General features: G+C 42.1%; 1 protein-coding gene across 1 annotated transcript; it reads left to right on the top strand.

Moving 5' to 3' along the window:
• The first annotated feature begins 5,800 nt into the window (after positions 1–5,800).
• Positions 5,801–19,360, top strand: Slamf7 (SLAM family member 7). Its single transcript, XM_051186285.1, has 7 exons — positions 5,801–5,884; positions 12,963–13,268; positions 14,670–14,942; positions 15,145–15,264; positions 16,703–16,806; positions 17,700–17,762; positions 18,985–19,360. The coding sequence occupies exons 1-7, from the start codon at positions 5,830–5,832 to the stop codon at positions 19,024–19,026; spliced, it is 963 nt and encodes a 320-aa protein (XP_051042242.1). The 5' UTR covers positions 5,801–5,829; the 3' UTR covers positions 19,027–19,360.
• The last annotated feature ends 347 nt before the right edge of the window (positions 19,361–19,707 follow it).

Here is a 19,707-nt window from a genome sequence, read left to right as displayed (position 1 = left end):
TGGGACCTCATGGACAAGAAGGGGTGCTGGCCAGTGCTGCTGGTTTTAATTTAGCTTTCAAAGGCAGTTTACTTTTTATTTTAGCTTAGTCTTTCTTTTTCAATTTCTCTCCAAGTAGTCCTTGAAGGGGCACCTCAGGACTTTTCAGTGATCTCATTTGGCTCCATCTGGGCCTCTTTCCCTTTCATAATTCTCTCTATATTGCACATACACAAAAAAATCTTGACCTGGTCAGTTACAGTAACAAGGAAAGACCTGAATTACCCAAGTCCCTTCTGGGTCAATTTGTATAAATAATTTCTTTCACATCTTCATTCTGTTTGGCAAGAATTTTGGGAATCACGATTGCAACTATTATTTCTTCCACTGTCCACATCTGTACAGTGTGTTGTGAAAGCAAGCAATACTCTAATATCTATTATAGGATAAAATATGATGGGACTTAACGTCACTGCATGTGGGTTTTTGTCCTAATAATGAAATATTTACTAATAAGACAGGTTTAGAAAAGTACGTCTCTGACTTTTAACTGAGCTGTCAAGGTTAACAGTAAGTATCAGCCTATGAACCAAGTTGGAAGATGATAGATGGCATGCTGGCATGATCTGTAAGTTCTCCAGGGAAGAAGCTGAGTAAAGTTGATTAAAGCTGTCAGAAGAGGCAGGGAAGAATCAAAAAACCTCCAATTTGATAGCAAGGTAAAACAGAAAATGATAAAAGTAGAACAGAGGAAGGTTCAATCTATCCCAAATGGATTGGTGGATTTGTGTAGCTCCAGCATTCAAGTGAGAGAGAATGAGTCAAGCCTCACCCAAGGGAGAGCCTCAGAAAACCTGAGCTATACTCTCAGTAATGGGCATTTTTGTTGTTTTTCACACCCCCCCTTTTTAAATTATTCGTTGGCAGTTTCATCACAAATATGGTGAATTTTAGTCATTTTTCACACCTGTCACCCTCTTGTCCACCCTCGTCTTATTGAAACTATTCTTCCTGAGAAGTCACGCTCTTACTTTCATGTTTCTTGGCATATGTGATTTGCTGAATTTAATCAGGGTTACCCGCATGAGCACTGGTGGAGTTGTTTGAGCACCGGCTATTTGTCAGTGGTTACACCACTGAAGAAAATGATACTCCTTCCCCCAGCAACCACTAACCAACAATAGTCCCTTGGGGAGGGTGGGGCTCTATGAGCATCACCCCTACTCAAGATGAGGTGTTGAAGGCCCAGGTTGGCAGAGCCTGTGCAGGTAACCACAGCTGCAGGCATGAGCTTGAGGGCAGTATGGTGATCAGAAGACAACATTTCACAGCGAACCTCCTTGTCTTCCAGTTCTTACATTCTTTCCACCCTTCTTCCACGATGCTTCCTGAGCCCTGGGTGGGGTTGGGGGGCAGAGTGGTAGTACGGATATCTTGTTTAAAGTTTAGACTCTCCACCATCATCTGTTTTTTTTTTTTTTAACAGTTATGAGTTTCTGCACTAACCAGTGCCCACAGCTACAAGAAGCATCTCTGACCAAGGTATAAATGTGAGTGCTCAGAAGGCAGTTCAACAGTATGCCCATTTAGCATAATAATGGTGATAGGTTCCCCCTTTGAAGGCCTATGACTTGGCCCAGTTCACAGGTTCTTGACTAAATTTACAGTATCAAGCAGGGGCTCCTTCCCATGAAACAGGCCCCACATCCAATCAGAATGTACCTGGATATTCACATCATAGTTGTGCTACTGTTGTACCAATGGGTATCTTGTCAGATAGATCAGTATTAAAGTTTGCAAGTTTCAAAGTTAAGTAAGACTGTTAGAGCCTTTTCTCCACCAGTAGCCTGAAATAGCATGCACCTTCTAGAACTGTGAAAGCTAGCCAGCAGAAAGGAATCTTCCCAGCTTGGCATCTCTGTTCTGTATCCAAAGTTCGTGTATGATGTCTTTAGTAGTAGGGTCTTACCATCAAATTCTGGTGGGCAACCAAGAGCAGTGGTGATAGCCTGGACTCCCTGACCTCCCTGACCAACCATTTGTAAGGAGGTGTCTTACACCTGACATTGGGATTTCCATTTAATAACCTATGGCTTCGGATGGGAGTACTGTCCACTCATACAAGGTACCTGGGTTCAAATTCCAATTATTAAACTTTAAATAAGCTTATGAAATGGTAAGTTTCCAATCTTTAATTTGGTTTTCCCCCATCTGACATTCCCTTCCACTCACCCCACCCATCCCCACCTAGACCATTCCAACCCCAGCCTCCCAACATCTACTTTCATTTCACTTGTATATACTAGAGATATTAAAAAGAAACACAGAAGGGAGAGAAAAGGTGTGCTGTATAGTGGCATACATAGGAGAGAAAGCTCTCCATGAGAGCAATGGTGGAACACCATTTTCAAAAGTCAGCAGCTTGGGAGTCCTAGACTGGTTATAATTTTCAGGAAACAGAAGCAAGCATTCCCTAACTGTATGCAAAAACCTGGTGGGTAGAACACCATAGATTGTGTGTGTGTGTTGGGGGGGGTCTTAAAGGATTCCAATTCAGAGGTGTAACAGGTGTTTGGGACCCCAGGAAGGAACACCAAGAAAGTTGAGACTGGGAGGGTAGGACCCCATTCACATGAACACATATACCCAAGCCACGCTTCCCTTCACATGAATTTCTCTTTCACTAGCATCTGTGCTGGAGGCCAGATCTGCCCTGCTCTGAGCTCTTCTCTTGTACTCACTGTTACTTCTCCTCTGGCTCTTACACCACTCTCCTTTCTCTGTTCTTTAATTTTTAATTTTCATTTTCATGGGCTTTCCCAAAGAGCACAGGCTGGCCTACTTTTCAGGGTCTCTGAGGTCCAGACTCCTAAGACCTGAAACTCTTCTTAGTTATTGGATTGCATTTTTTTACCTTTCTGTTTTCACTCTATCTTTAGCCAAAACTGCCTCATTTCCCATCATGACCCCTGTAGCCATGTGCTTTCCTCATTCTATTTAGTTTTTCCCTCCTCTCCTTTTTTCTCAACCCAATACAAATCATTTCTACTTTTTCTTTTTCCCTTCTACTCATATCCACAGGACCTAATACCTTAATGATTCTGTTCTATTAATATTCATTTACTATCTTACAATGAGTGGATACTAATGGGTGATCATTTGTTACCTGGCTATAACTATATGCTCTTGGTGGGTTTTCACTTTGATAGCAGTCATTTTTTTTTTCAGATAGTGTCTGATGGGAGATGCCATTATGTATATATATTTCTCATACTGGTTAATGAATAAAGCACTGTTGGCCAATAGGAAAGCAAGATAAGAGGGACTAGGAGACAAGGAGGGAAGAGGAAGGAGTAAGAAGGAGTCAAGATGGAGAGTCTGGAGAAAGCAGAACTGCCAGCCGCCTCTCCCTGGTAAGACCAAGTGGAAATACATAGAAATTGGTTAATAATTAAGACAGAGCTAGCCGACAAGAAACTAGTACCTGGCCAACAGCATTATATCAAATACAGAGTCTCTATGTATTATTTGGGGCTGGCGCAGCAATGGCGGGGAAAGACCAACGGCGGACAAATAAACCTTACTCCTTACAAGTGTCTACTTTCAGGGGAGTACTAGGGCCTAGCCTGATGCCCCAAACACCAACCAAGGAGAAAAGAAAAAAATCTCACCCCAACCCTATTACAAACTAGTCACTCTTGAACACTTTGAATATTTCTGTTAAAAGAAAAGTCCTATTTTAAAAAATAATTTAACCGGTAACCTAACTTGGATGATCCAGACTCAATACAAGAATGCAAGCATTTGAAAAAACAAAGACACTATAACTCAGTGCTCTGGGGAAGGCAGAGGAGGCAGGGATTTATGAAGGTTGCTGAATGATAAGAAAGAGGTGGAGTGTCCACAAAAGTAGGAGTCTGAAACCCAATGGTGTGTGTCACAGTGCCATGGTCTGGTCACTGAGAAGCTGAGAGCACAGTTCACATCCCAGGTAAGACATGCCTGGATTTGTGCTTACATCATTCATTTCAGGCTTCCCCCTTGCTCTTCCCTTCACAGTTCTACTCTTGGATTTTCTGCTGCCATCTGGAGAGCTGGACTTTCTATGCATTCAGAATTATATGCAGCATCACTCTTACCTACCCATCTTTAAAGGACATTTACTATGAAGCCTCCACCCATTCCTCCATCCTGCCTGTCTTCCTGTTTTCTCCCCATTAATTTTTTGTCTATTTATGCTTAATATAAGTATTAATGTAGTTGGGTTTAGTCTGCTGCTCATTTCTTGATTGTTCTTTCTTTTTAACCATTTTTCCTTTTATTTAAAATAATGTTAGTTTTTTTATATAATTTATTCTTAGTAATGCCACTATTGAACTTTTAAGCACTTATATTGGCATTATCTCCCTTGTATTTTCTCTTCATCAACCCTTTGGACACACTTTTAATAACATATTTGAGTTTCTTGATTGAGTTACTGTTCAAAACATTTTTTGAGACAGTGTCTTAACTATGTAGCCCTGGTTGGCCTGGAACTCACTGTGTAGCTCAGGCTGGCCTAAAACTCACAGAGATCCCCCTGCCTCTGATATAGATGATATATATATTCATATATATATATATATATGCGTATATATATACACATATATATATATATTATCCCTCATGATTATGAACATTGCAAATATCTCCTCCCACTCTTATAACGTGTCCTTTTATTCTCATAGTACTTTCTTTTGGTTAAAACACCTCTATTTTTACTGTTATTTATGCATATGTGTATGTCTCTGTATGTGAGTATATCATATGTGCAAGTGCTGCTCTCTGAGGCCACAGGAAGTGCCCGATCCCCTGAATCCCTCTATGTGGGTGCTGGGATCAGAACTCCAGTCCTCTGGAACAGTAGCATGTGCTGTTAACCACTAAGCCATCTCTCCAGCTCCAAAAGAAGTCTTTGATGTTGTTGTCATAAGTCATAAGCTACAATTTCTCGACTATAAAACAGGCTGCGTAGTAGAATTTCATTCATAGGTTTATGGGAAGAATAAATAAGGCAACACGCACTCTCAGCACAGCGAGTGGCATTTAGAAAAACTTATTAAATGCTATTCTTTCTCTGCTGCCCTCCCAGCCCCCATCTAACCTATTTCCTGTTTCTGAACCTCTTAGAAGAAACGGGTAACTTATGTGAGCTGGTGGAGCGCGTGAAGGGACCGGATTTCCACAACACAGGGCAACAGCAGGATAACGAAGAGGCGTTCCAGTGAAGAGGGACCAGCATTAGGGAAACAGAAACCAGAGGTCTTGAACCAGACCAGTGACTCTTTGCAACGAACACTTGCAAGTAAGGATGCATGGAAAAGGGGTTTGCTATGTGACTCACTGTGTCACACTGCAGCTTCCATGACGAGACTGATTTTTTTTCCCTCCCTTTCTTTTTCATTTTTCTCTCTTTTTTCTCTTAAATTTTATTTTTTTTGGGGATGTGTGCAAGAGCAGAGGATGGATATAAAGAGATGGGGAAATGGTTGCAATGGAGATGTATGATGTGAAAGACACAAAGAATAGATAAAAGGAAAGAAAAAAAAATCTCAAAAAGTAGTACCAGGTAAAATAAAAAAGGCAAACCTTTCTATTTAAAAATTCCCACAAAGAGTGATTCCTTACCTGTAATAGAAAATAAGAACCTTGTCAATCATTGTTTCCTTCCCTTTGGAAATATTATTGCTGTGACAGATGACACATTCTAACATGACTCCTCCTACCTAGTTTAAATACCAGCTGAGGCTAGAAAAGTCAGATGTGTTAGTGAGTTTTCTTTCTTTGACTTACTGACAACTTGAAAAGGATATGGCTGGTTTCTCCACATTCATCATCTTTACCTCTGTCCTCTGTCAGCTCTCAGGTGAGTCTAGCCCTATCTTGTCCCATTCTCCTGACTTCCTCGTCCTGAGACATAATCCCAGACTCCCCAGTTAACTCTGGGGTCTCCAATCATTTAGCATTGCTTTTTAATTAACCACTGATGTGGTGGAGAAGAAAAGAAACAGCTCTTGGAACTAAGTCCCTTCTACCTGGGAAGGAGAGATTGAACAAACTGGGACTGGGATTTACAGACCTGGGTTCTGATCAGATTGGTCATGACTTAAATGGAGAATGTCATTGCTACCCTGGGCTTCAGGGTCTCGCTCTTTTAGCCTCCCATCCTTTAAAAACAACTTTAGATGTAAAGTTATACAGCTATGTGTTTATTCATAAACATTTTAATGAGTATGTTTCTAAATAGATTTAATGATGGTGCATAAAAATGAGATCAACAAAATCAACTATTTGAATTTATTTTCTCTTAACCAAAGCAATCCAACCTGCCTCTGCTTAAAAAAAATTAATTAACTACAGGTACTCTGTGTTCACTCATGTGAAGGACTGGGGGACTTTATGACCCTGCCATTGGTATGATGGTAATGAAAGATTCTACTATATTCCGAGTTCTCTGACACATGGGGTACCACCATGAGGGCTGGCTCTCTCTCTCTCTCTCTCTCTCTCTCTGGGGCTTTCATAGCTGTCATATCTGTACACAATAAACATACCTGAAATAACCAAACCACATAGCATTTTCAGTCTTTTCCTCCTCATACCAAACCTTACTACCATACTAAGTGACTCAAATCTACAGACTGTCACTCCTCCTTGAATTCATCAAAGCTTGAATTGCTAGGAAACACCTGGCCCTAAGTAGGTTGCTCTAAAACACTCTTGTTTCTAAAATTACTACCTGAACGGAAATGGTGATCAGAATTAGAATTTAAAGAGGAGATGGGGGAAGGCATGTCAGAGTTTCAAAAAAGCCCAGGTGCTCACCTGGGAGGGGTGTGTAGTATGTAGCATGTTGGGCATGTAACCTGGGTCCCTGCTACTCTACTCCAACAAGCTGGGGGCAGTCTGGTGTTACATCTCCCATGGCTGAGACAAGTCGGAGATTGTCCTAGAATGTCCAAAAGGCAGAGTAGTGGAAGCAGTACAGACCCTGGATACTGGTTTAACTCTGCACTGGATTGATGTGAGCCAGCATCTTGGTACTTTGAGCTTTGCTTTCCTATGCATAATAAACTAACTTGCAGAATTACTGTGATTTTTTAAAGTGAAATAGCAAAAGCAAATTAATTAAGTAATAATTGTCATTTAAGTTTCTAATTTTACTATACTCAGTGTTCTCTGACACATGGGTCTCTCTCTCTCTCTCTCTCTGAAAAACTTTCATAGCTATCATATCTGTACTTTTTGTACCATCTCCTTACAAATCTGTAAGACAGGGATTTAAAGATAAATTTAAGCTGAGAAAAGTCGAGTTTCATAGGCAACATCACACAGCAATTACAGGGTAAAGCAGAGACTGAGTTTCCACAGCTGGCACTGTCTCCAGCACACTAGATGCTAACCACCATGACACCTGACACTGCAAAGGTGTTCAAATGCATTTGAACTGAGCCTCCCACAGCAAGAGCCAGATGGGGTTTCTTCCTTCTCCAGGTACAGGAGCCCAAGATAGGGACTGGAACGACCCTCCCTCAACAAGCAGGTAGCACTATTTTGGGGGCTTGGCTATATCAAAGGGATGCCACTCTGATCAATTTGATGGAGCCACAAGGTTTGCTTTTGAAGCCTTGATGTTCTCATCAGGATAACAGGGGCAGCAGTGTGTTCCTCTGATTATTTTGTAATGACCAAGTCATACAATGGTTTTAAGGAAAACAAAGATGAGTGCGGGGTATACGGTACCACTGCAAAGAAGCAGAAGAAACATGGAGAAGGGGATGGGAAACAAACAAGAGGCAGAGTGGTAACAGGCTTTGATGCAAACTCAGAGGATGGATGTATCAGGCAAGAAGTGTGACCATGGGAAAGTGTGAGTTCTGTTGTGTGTGTACCCCATGGTATTGACTTACAATGTAATTGTCAGGGACATTAGAAAAGAAGCTAACTAAAGGGTCACTCATTTGTCTGGTTGGTTGGTTGGTTGGTTGGTTAGGTTTTTGCTGTTGTTGTTTTGTTTTTTGGGTTGTTTGTTTGTTTGTTTTTTCCTTATGGGAGCAGTGTTTCCCACTTACAAACAAAACAAATATGTAAATGATGCTATCTATCTACGGTTGAGGCCTCAATGGCAGTGAGGAAGCTCCAAGCTTTAGCACTCTGTTCTCTGCACCTCCCACTTTGCACCTCCCCCTGAGCTCCCCAGGAAGACTGAGATTTTTGAGACTACAATTGTAGCAAGAGGTACAGAAGTCTTGCCCTTAGTGCCTTGGTCCTGGCCTCCCACATCACCCAGAGTCTCTGGAAACTAGTCTCCCCATCTGGCAAGCAGAATAGAATCAGACGAATTTTTCCCCCTGAAGAGCCCTCCCAGTTCTGAGATGATCTGTTCTTGATTCCCAAGAAGAGGAAGGTCCAGTGTGCTGGTGCATTTGCGGCATTCTCAAGGGCTGGCCTGACAGGCTGTGGAGCTTTGCCAGGACGGTCCCCTGTGTTTTCTGAAAAGTTTCTACACCCAGATAAGCCTCTTCACCCATGCAGCAATCCAAATCAGACCAAATCAAACTGAATTAGAAAAAGCCCATATTTAATGGCTACAACACTCCCGGATGGCCTTCCAGTTCTCCAGAGAGTAGAAGGGAAAGAGAGCAGAAAACCATGAGTCTATTTTTTGGGGGCCAATTTAAATATCCTGTGGGAGTGGTCTTGAGTATCTCTGGGGGAGGGGGTCATCATTTGTCAGGCTTTCTGAGATGCAGCAGGGAGAGGGGAGGGGGTTTGGGTGGAACTTCCACCATAACATTCCAGACTCTTTGGATATATGGATGCCAGGGGCTGCGGTGATGTTTCCACCATAGCATTTTCCTCCCGGCTTGCCCTCCTGGGGTGGTAGCTGTATCTTATGGCTTCGTATTCCTACTTTCCACTCAAATTTTGGCCTTTTTGGGGAATGTGACAAGAGGGAGAAGTGAAAAGAAGAAAGGGCACTGACAAGAGGGAAGAGATGTTGTCTCATTCTGCTCTGAAGTATATCCTGACACCCAAGACAGAAAGACAGAAGGCCGACAGTCTCCTGGTCCAGCACCATCCACCGCTCCAGGCAGGCTTCCTGGGAGATGTGCAGTAGGGCCTGAACTCCAAAGTTACTGCTGAATTTTGTGAAGTATTTTCTCTCATGTTTCAGAAGTGAAACTTGAAAAATGGGAAGCTTTCTCAAAGGCCTTCTGGCCCTTGGCTCCACCTACCACGCTGCCACACTGTCTAAATCTGTCAAAAGTTTCTCTCACATCTACATTCACTCTTCAACTTCCCAAAATTCCTAGGATTTAAAGGTGTTTTTGTTCCTGTAAGGTATTAGAGAACTGAAACTCAAAATGTAAATTTAAAAAAAAGAAAGAAAAATCAAAACACAGGCCTCTAAGATGAAGGATTCTGCCCCTCCCTCTCTCTCAAACTGGGGTTCAACTTGGGCCCATGTGCACCCATCAAAATAGCTACTGCTGAGTATACCCCTGCTATTTTTGTGGTCTTGGAAGAGTCACTGAGCCATGTTAGCCCCATTTATAAATGGAATGTGTTAACTCTCATCCCCTGGGCTTGTTCTGAAGATCAACAAAGATAAGCCCATCAGCCCGGCTTACAGACACCCAGTGTTTGTCTCTGGAATTATGACTGTGGAGAAGCCAGAGTATATCCTGGATCCTCTGACTCTCACTGAAGACCAGAGTCCTTTTTCATCCTGTAGAATCCTGGTAGGAAGAGAGGCCACCATATCCTTATGTGGCAAGGTAATCTGGGACATAATGCTTGTAGACTGGTTGTTGGCTAATTCACAAAAAAAGAAAAAAAAAAAAGGAGAACAGGGATATTTCTTTCTTGAAAAGTAAAAATGTAGGAACACATGTGTCAAGGTATTCCAGAGGTATGGCTTTGAACAAGGCTTTGAATTACAAACATATCCAACTTATAGCCTGTGGGCTACATATTAGCCCAAGAAAACTAGGAATGTGGACCAGCAGAAAATTGAAAATGGACTTAAACGTTATGTGATCTTTCTAGTAACTCTACTATGTGGTTCTCAAGGGCAGATTTTTCGGATGCTTTGCCAAGAGTCCAGACTCTAGATTCTTCTGATTCCACGGGTCAGGTTAAGCCCTCCCATGCAATCCTCACGGCACTCATTAGTTCCCTTCTCATAGCACATAGTTGCTTAGTTGTTGATTTCTTGAAACTTTATGAGTACACGAATTGTGACCATCTTGCCCAAGCCCTCAGTTCTGTCTTTAGCTCCTAAAAAAGGCCCAGCATAGCAAACATGATCTGCTTAAATCTGAGCAAACTGCAGTCATTCCAGGAGGCAGTAAAGACAGCACACTAAAAAGTTTCGCTTTGAACAATTTGCTAATGTCCCTGGTTTCTAGATCCCATTTCCAGTCCTGGGATAATAAAACTAAACCTACTAGAATTTACCAACACTGCTTTTTGTTCCTTAATCTACTATTTAGGAAGGGGCAGGGAGCTGTTGCCTTCAGTTAACTTCCTTTTCCATCTTGAAGATACTCTTCAAATAGAACAATAATCTGGATAGGGTTGGCACTTAAAAGCAATTCGTTGCTCTTGCAGAAAACTTGGGTTCAATTCCCAGCACCCACATGGTGGCTCACAACCATCTGTAACGCCAGTTCCAGAGTATCTAATGCCCTCTTCTGACTTTGGCAGGCCCACACATGGTATACATACACACAGAGAGACAAAACATTCATTCACATAAAATCAAATTTAAAAAATCTAATAAAAAATATTTTTATTGAAAAAAAGAGTTCATGGCCATTCTTGGTTGCTTAGTTACATAGCAAGTGTGAAGCCAGATTCAGAAAAAGAAAAAGGGAAAGAAAAATAAGAAGAGGAGGGGGAGGAAGAGAAGTGTTGGTAGTCGTTAATGAAGCACTTTGCCCCATGTCATCCCCGACTTTCATCCTAACAGGAACAGTGAATTTCAGATGTTTCTTCACACTTGCCCCACATTACTTAATCTGGTGATGTTTACCCTGAGAAAACAGAAACCTACTGTGAGGGAGTGAAAAGAGGGCTTCCTCCTGGCTTACACAGGTACACACATGCTGACATACTATGGCCATACTCTCACTTTGATTCCTCCAGCACTTTGCTATGGTTTAGACGTGGTCTGTCATACCCATACTAAGTGCCTGGTCCTCAGTGTGGTGAGTTAGAGGTGATAAAGCCTTTGAGGGGCCTAGCAGAGGGTGTTAGGTGATGAGGGTACCACGCTGAGAAAGAATTACTTCCACTTTCTTGGAGTAAGTTAACAGTCCTGAGAGCAGATGTGTTGTGGTGAGGCCATTCTGTCCTTGGCCTCTTCTGTTCAAAGGTGGTCCCCTTTCTGTTTCTTGGCCACCTTGTGACCCAGCCAAGAGAATCTTCATCAAAGGCTTCACATTGTCAGATTTTTCAGCCTCTAGAACCATAAGTTAAATAAACCTTTTTTCTTTATATAAAGTGTCCAGCTTCAAGTGTTTTGTTATTACTTTAGAAAAGGACTGATACATACCATTAAAGGGACTAATACATCTCCAAAAAAAGCTACTATGAAAATGAAATTACTTGAAGGTCCAAGAATTGGACTCACTTGGGGGACAAAGTGATGCCCAATCTTTACCTGACTTCAAAATATTTACCCTTTTTGCCTCTGTCGTTGAAATGAAAGAATGGGCACATCAACTGATCAAAACAATGAGAATAAGTCTGATTTTTGTCTGTAACCTTTACTGGCACTATTTTTTACAACTTTTCAGATAATTAAAGTGAAAACAGTCTAAACCCATTGTAGCCTTTATTATGGGAGGAGGGGCTTTTTGAAAACTCACATTATTTAACTAGTAATTTGACAGGATTGGAGGGATCCAAAGTATATGTGCACTGATTGAAAATGGGAATTTTTTTTCCAGAAAGAGAAGCCACTGCTTTTGAAGGTCCCCCAGACCTGTACCTGAGGGAATAGATCCTGCTCTGTGTGACCAAAGTATAAAAGTTCCCCTTCTAACAGCTAAAGAAGTTAATAGTACATGCTTTAATTTTTGGTTCCAACTCAAAGTGCCTCAGTGTCCCTTTCTAGCCCCAGCTTTTGTCCCTTAGATTTTTACAGACAATTACCCAGTCACTATCACAGGAAATTCTTAGTTGGTCACTTCTGGAAGTTCCACCAAGAGTCCTTTCATATGGACTCATATTACCAGTGATGACTGCTTCAGAGTCATGCTCTACAGGGTGAGCAAGGACTGTGTCAAACAAATGCACAGAACTCTTGTGGAATGAAAACCCTACTGTGCTTGCTAGCATATGAAGTAAGCATCACAAGCAGTGCTCCCCAACACTAAGACTCACCCCTTTTGCCTTCTTTCAACACAAACATGTTATGCAAGTGGATAAAAACTTTTTGTGGGAATGACTTTGAGTTTACTAATATATCATAAACTAGGAAGAAAGGTCATCCTTAAACATGTCAGCTATTGCTGTCACTACAAACACACAACTCTCCTTCCCGATGCCCTGATTTATACTGGTGAACCACTGATCCTGCTTTGGGTAGCCTAGCTCATCAGCTTCATGTTGAATTATCTCTGGAGTAATCTGGCTTTCCTAAGAGACCCAGATAGAAACTTCCTTAGTTGTTCCCATGCAGAAACCTGTTGAGGATGGAGCTGGGCTTTCAATTTTGCCATAGAGCTTGGTCTACTCAGCTGGGAGTCTCTGAGAATGTGGTGTGGTGGCAGCAGGTGACTTTGCAGACAGAAGGTTCTAATCTCAATGCTTTTGTGTGGGTGGAGTTCTACTTGTATTGAACTTGGAGATATTTCTCAGGGTCTTCCAAGGACCTAAAGGATGTGATAATCTGTGGCAAGAGCATACATTATGGTTTTCTGTGTCTGCAGTGACAACAACTTCTGGAACTCTGAAGGAGGTGGTTGGTGCCCTTGGCGGATCTGTGACCTTCACTCTGAATTTCACAGAGTTTCACACTGTTGTATGGACATTCAATACATTCTCTATTGCCATCATAGCTAAGGACAATGTCATAGTGCTCCAAAATCATAACAAAGAAAGAATAATCTTCCCAGATGGAAGTTCCCTGAAACTCAGCCAGTTGAAGAAGAATGACTCAGGTGTCTACCGTGCAGAGATCCACAGGACATCATTTCAGTCTCCCTTCACCCAGGAGTATAAGCTGTATGTCTATGGTAAGCAGGCTCAGTTCTAATGGTGGATGGCAGGCATATAGATGTAATGAGCACCCTGATACAATAAATGTTCATGTTAAGTTAGGGTAACCACACGCCAAGGATTAGAGAGTAGACTAACCCACAAGGTCTCTACTTACTTTGAGAATCTATACGAGGCTGTGCAGTGTAGATGATGGACAACCTAAGAAGTGGCTATCAGCTGGGCAATGGTGGAATATGTCTTTAGTACCAGGATTTGGGAGCAGAGGCAGGCAGATCTCTGAGTTCCAGAACAGCCTGATCTACATAGTGAGTTCTAGGACAGCCAGAGCTACACAGAAAAGCCCTGTCTCAAAGACAAAACAAAAATGACAAAAAAAAAAAAATGGCTATCACACAGACAGAGTCAAAGAAGCACATTGCTATGTGCATGGCCTTAGCCAATTTACTTTAAGTTTTAGTTCCCATGTATGTAAGGAAGGTAATGATGCCCACCTTAAGAAGATCATTAGATGCAAATTAATTACATTCCTCCCCCTACAAACTCTAAGCAACTGAGAAATAGACACAAAAATCAGAACAAACACCCATATATTTGGGCATGTAGTTATAGCTACTCTAGAGGCTGCGGCAGGAGAATTGCTTGGGCTCAGGTTTGAAAGGATAGCCTGGGCAACAGAAAGAGAAAGGTAGAGAGGAAAGGAGGAAAGAGAAACCACTTAGAAAATTTAAACTTGCAAAACAACCACTCAACTCTCTATCAGAAGAGTTAGTTGTCTGGTGCACTGAACTATAGTATCAGAGAAACCAGAGATGGAACACAAGAATTGTTTGCATGAAGTAGGCAATCAGATAATCTTCAGACAGTCTAGCTGGGGAAAGGATGACAAGGGAAAGGATATATGAACAGAAATATTTAGTGGACCAAGATCTAGGATGGATAACAAATGCCAGACTCTCGCCATCTCACCAAAAACCATTTGCTGATCTTCTAAACATAAAGGAGCAGGCACAAGGTAGTGTTACTGTGGTATTATTTTCTCCTGGAAAGGAGAAAGGAAAGTGTGTTCAAGGAAGTCCCAGGACAAGCAATAGGAAGCCTCTGTCTAAAGATTAGATAACATCTAAAATACAAGTAAGCACAGTGCTTACCCTGCAGCCAGGCTTAGTGAATGTCTCTACATTATTGTTGCATGATTATTTCTGCAGCTATTAGTATTCTTGCTATGTAACCAGGACCAAGCAGACTTAAGAAGTCTCTTTCTCAGATAAGAATAAGACATTCTTCCCTGAACTGTTGCTTCCTTACCTTTCTTGGATGTCCTAGGGAGATTCGGGTCTAAGGTAAAGAAGGATAACTCAGAGAAAGTTGAGTTCAGGTCTTAACTTCCCTCTTCTGTTGTGCTATGTCTTTCACAGAGAATTTGTCAACACCAAAAGTCACCATGGATGGGCAAGCAAACAAGAATGGCACCTGCACAACCAAACTGACATGCTCCATGGAAGAGGGAGGAGACAATGTGACTTACAGCTGGAAAGCCATAGGGCAGGGAGTCAATGAGTTTCATGATGGTGCCATCCTCCCCATCTCTTGGAAATCAGGAGAGAAAGACAAGACCTTGATTTGCATGGCCAGGAATCCCATCAGTCACAGTTCATCGGCCCCTATCCTTGCCCAGAATCTCTGTGAAGGTGATGGTCTTCTCTTTCCAGGAGCCTCTGGTTGGAAAAATATGTCTTCTTTAGCTCCCACTCCTTATGAAAACAGGTTCCGTGTCAACTAGAGAGAGGCCTCTGGGAAAGCAGCAGGCTGGGAGGAAATTAGGTCCTTTTCCCTAGGTGACTCCACCAGACACCCACATTCCTCATGCCTCTCCTTGTTTTCTCTTTAAAGATTCTGCCAATGACCTAAGGTCATCCAACTTCATCCTATACATCCTACCAGGGGCCATTGTGTTCAGTGTCATGCTGGTGATGACTATTCCCTTTGCTATTCGGACAGAGAGAAGGAAAGGTAAAGTGTGTGTGTGTGTGTGTGTGTGTGTGTGTGTGTGTGTGTGTGTCTACTTCATATTTTTTTATTCCTCACGTAATACATCAATTTATGTGAAATATTTAGTGTTAAAGATATAAGAGGCCATGGTCACTTCCCTTAAGAAGTTTATAGTCAGCCAGGCATTGGTGGTACATGCCTTTAATCCCAGCACTTGGGAGGCAGAGACAGGTGGATCTTCATGAGTTTGAGGCCAGCCTGGACTACAGAGCAAGTTCCAGGACAGGCTCCAAAGTAATACAGAGAAACCCTGCCTCAAAAAACAAAAAACAAACAAACAAACAAATTTATAGTCAAAAGTCAATGGCTAGAGAGAGCTCATTCAGAAAAGTGATTGCCATACAAATGTGAGGATCTGAGTTCAAACCCCAGAACCCACATTTTAAAAAAGAATCCAGATGTGGCATCATGATTTGCAATTCCAGCACTGGGGAGGTGGAAATGGGTGGATCCCTGGGGCTTAGCCACGACAGCTATCCTAGTCTAACTAGTTAGTTCCAAAAAAAGCAAGAGATCCTGTCTCATGAAACAAGGTAGACAACATCTGAGGAACAACACCCAAAGTTGACCTCTACCCTTCCCACACGTGCACTCGCATGCACATACACCTATTCACACATGAATATGAACACACACACATATGTATACATACACAAAAAAAAGTGCACAGGCAGCTGCATGCCTTAGCTCCAAACTAGAGAGAGCATGACTTTTCTTCTTTCTGGAGGACAGGGTCCCTCTCTAGTGTCTAATCCTGTCTTTCCTTCAGAAGGGTGTGACCCTTCTGATGACACAGATCATATATTATTGATTCTGCTCCTGTCCAGCCTACAATGGTCTTCCTGCCCTCCTTATCCTCACCCCTGTCAGAACCCCCAACCAGCCTATCTTCTCTACTCAATCAGCATCAAGATTCCTCGTTCTTTTTCACCTCAGGCTAGACACATTCCTTTTGTATAAGCCTTTCTCTGTCTCTCCAAAGTGTACCCCACACAGTGTCCCAAAGCCCTCGTTTGTCTCCCCACTCCTTACCAGTGCTCTCCATGGTGGGGGTAGAGGGGGGATTGCAGCAATAGTAGGCTATGAATGCAAACTTTGAGATAATCTTTCTCTTTGTCAGAGGCATTCTGGGAACATTACTGACCTCCTCTGCTTCCCAGTTTGGCCACCTTGATTTGGAGATTGGGAAGTGGAGTGACAGAGTGGCTAATTCATCCTGATTTGTCCAGGATTGTCTCCATTGTAACACTGAAAGTTCCCTGTCCTAGAAAACGTTTCCATTTCAGAGTGACTAGGATGGTGGGTTGGTTCCCCTGAGTAGACCATCCAGGTTTTGTAGGGCAGGGGAGATGATGAGAGGTAAGAGAGGCAGGTTTTGAGTCTCTCAACCTGGTTTCAGGCTCCAAGGGAGACACAGAGAAAGTGGACAACCACCAGGAAAAGCCCAACTTCTGTCCCCACTTGGAAGATAATGCAGAATATGGCACAATCTCTTACATTAACGTGAGTTCTTTTCCATTTTTTCTGTGACCCAATCCATCTCTTCAAGGCTTTCCTTACTTCACTTGAGACAACTCCCTACAAGATTGGGCAGCAAGGAAAACAGAAAGGGAATTAAGATGTATAACCTTTAACTTTAGTCAATCTGCCTCCCCCACGCCTTACTCTTGTCTGTGCAGAAGTCGTGAGCTTTAGACCACTTGGTTCTGCCCTCACCTGGAACACTCATGTGAGCAGTTACATGAATCACCTTTTCCTTTTTACGGTTTACCATGGCAGTCTTCACTTCCTCCCAGCAGGTTGGAAACTGGCCTGCTTTGTAGCCTACTCAACTTACTAAGTCAAAAATTTATCACTTCGTCATCCTCTCTTTCTCTTGCTCAGGTTACACCCAAAGAAACTGCAAGGCTGCCCTGCATGGTCAGAAAATAAACTTAAACCCAGGATGTTTTTCTCTAATCATAAGTCTTTGTTCTTGGTATTGCTTTATTTCAATTCATTGGGCATCCTCACTGTTTCTCCAAGGGCTCTTGAACTACTGGATAAGTCAGTTTACAACACTGACGCTATAATTTCATATTAGCCTTTAGCCACCTTAGGAGACTCATAATTTATGAGATATATCTCAACATATTTTGTAATTTATTGAAACATAATACAGAAAATAATGGAATAAAGAAAATGAATAAAAGGGCAATGGCTTACTTTATATATTTAAAAAATACCGATTACTATAGCAGTTACTAACAAGAGAACTTCTATGCCTATTCCAGAACCTTCTTTTTCTTCTTCCTATGTTCTCTTGCATATACTTTGCTTTCTCTGGATTGTATGTCTTCCTGATCTTGTGTATGTGACTCAGAAGTTAGGTGACACTTGTGATTGTTTATTAATAGGAAAGGAGTCTGGAAGATGATGCAGCAAATACACTTTATTCCACTGTGCAGATCCCCAAAGCGGTAAGAACCCTCAAGGCTGACTCTAATCTTAACTGTCGATCCCTTTTCCTGGCTTGTGTTCAGATTCACATTTCATTGGGATTTTCAGTCCCTGGTAATAAAACAGGCCCCGGCCAGCCCCTCATGTCTGCCTTCAGGTGGAGAGTCCTCACTCCCTGCCAGACATGTCAAGGCCATTTAGCTTTGAGCCTGTACCTAGACAGGTTTTTCAGGACTTTGTTTGAGGTTACCCAAAAATATAGGAAATATATGAAAACTATGTTGTAGAAGTTCAAATTGGTGGCCAGAGACAAACAGAGAGGGAGGGGGATTCTAGATTGGATTGATAAAGAAAATTAGGAGGATTCTGTCTGGTCATGAATGAAGGGAAGGGCTACCTACAGGGCTCGTGGGTAGAGACTCCTGCTGTTCCTGAGCAGCAGGTAACTGGAGAAGGGAGACTTTTTGCTCTGGCTACATTACATCTGCTTTGCATCCTCTCCTTCCTGCCAAACCACAAATGTGCTAAGATATACGGATTGTCCCTTCACCACTTGTGCTTTGCAGAAACAGAGGTACCTTCTTGTCTGTTTTCCCTTCTCCAAAACAATTGAAAAGATAAAGATGCTTGCTGGTGGATGTTTCTTTCCCTTGTGCCAGTTCCCAAATAACCGTCACAGACTTAATATTAATTACAAATGCTCGGCCAATAATAGCTCAGGTTTGTTACTAGTTAACTCTCACATTTTAAATTAACTCATATTTCTTATCTATGCTTTGTCATGTAGCTTTTTTTTTTTTTTTTAAAGTATGGCATGCCCATCTTTCTTCTCTCTGTGTCTGCTAGTGACTCCAGACTCTGCCATCCTTCCCAGCATCCTCCTAGTCTGGCTCTCCCACTCAATATCTTCCTGCCCAGCTATAGGCCAGTCAGTCCTTTATCAACCAATGAAAGTAATACATATTCACAGTGTATAGAAGGGTTATTCCACAGTGGATGCTGAAGATGATTTTCTTAGTGACAGAGACATTTATTAAATTATTTTAAGACTGTTCAGTTTGTTAAACATGGAGAAAATATATTTCCTTCAAGAATAATCCCTCTAAGATAAAAGTACACAAGACTGTAAATGAAGGAACTATGGGTTGGGTGCCTTCAGAAAAAGTGTCTGGGATGACGAGTCTTCTATGAGAGATCCAGAGCTCTGCTCACATCCAACATTCTTGCCATGTCTGCCCACAGGTAAAGAGTCCCAGCTCCTTGTCTGCAGTGCCACATATGTGAAGGCCATTAAGCTTTGAAAATATTATCTAGACAGCAGTATTCTCTCTTCTCACTCCAGAGAAATGCAAAGAATTCACTATTCCCAGAAAAAATGGAAACTTCTATCACAGATCAAATGCAAATGCCTCCCCACTAAATCCACATATTTGCGTACAGATGGTGAAGGCCAGGCTTGAGAAGTTTCAGAGAATAATGACTTTGGGGGGGTTGTGGTAGAGACCATTCATATTCCATTTAGTGGAGAAATTTTCAAGACAGCACAACATCTAGGCTGTGACACAGCCATACTCCCTGTTTTTATTCATATTTATAATAAGGAATCAGAGCAAAGAAAGGGAACAGGGAGACGTGGAAAACAAGCTGTTTGAATAAGCAGCATGAATGCATTTAAAGTTGTGGAGAAATTAGGTATTCACAAAGCAACTGTGACAGTGAAAGAGATGAGCACCAGTAAAGAGTGACCCCTGCCTCTGCTCTACGAGAATAGACAAGGAGCCCTGAGAGTGAGTCCTTATCCATCAAAAGCTCCAACATATAAACTGAGAAGCCCATTCGAAAGTTTTCATTAGAAGGAAGGATGTCTGAACACAGAGTGTCCTACCTCATGTCAGACTGGAAAAGTGTTTCTCCAAATTCACCTGCACAGGTTCTCAGAGCCTGCTGAAGCCCTGACTCAATGGG

This window comes from Phodopus roborovskii, unplaced genomic scaffold (assembly GCF_943737965.1).
Source record: "Phodopus roborovskii unplaced genomic scaffold, PHOROB, whole genome shotgun sequence".
Classification (NCBI taxonomy): Eukaryota; Metazoa; Chordata; class Mammalia; order Rodentia; family Cricetidae; genus Phodopus; species Phodopus roborovskii.
The sequence above is the reverse complement of the archived record's forward strand: the minus strand, read 5'-3'. Positions and strand labels throughout refer to the sequence as shown.

Excerpts from the sequence above, each read along its gene's own strand:
- Slamf7 (XM_051186285.1), top strand. The coding sequence starts at position 5,830 with ATGGCTGGTTTCTCCACATTCATCATCTTTACCTCTGTCCTCTGTCAG. Across the intron at positions 15,265-16,702 it reads TCGGACAGAGAGAAGGAAAG|GCTCCAAGGGAGACACAGAG; the intron begins GTAAAGTGTGTG and ends ACCTGGTTTCAG. Across the intron at positions 16,807-17,699 it reads GCACAATCTCTTACATTAAC|GAAAGGAGTCTGGAAGATGA; the intron begins GTGAGTTCTTTT and ends GTTTATTAATAG.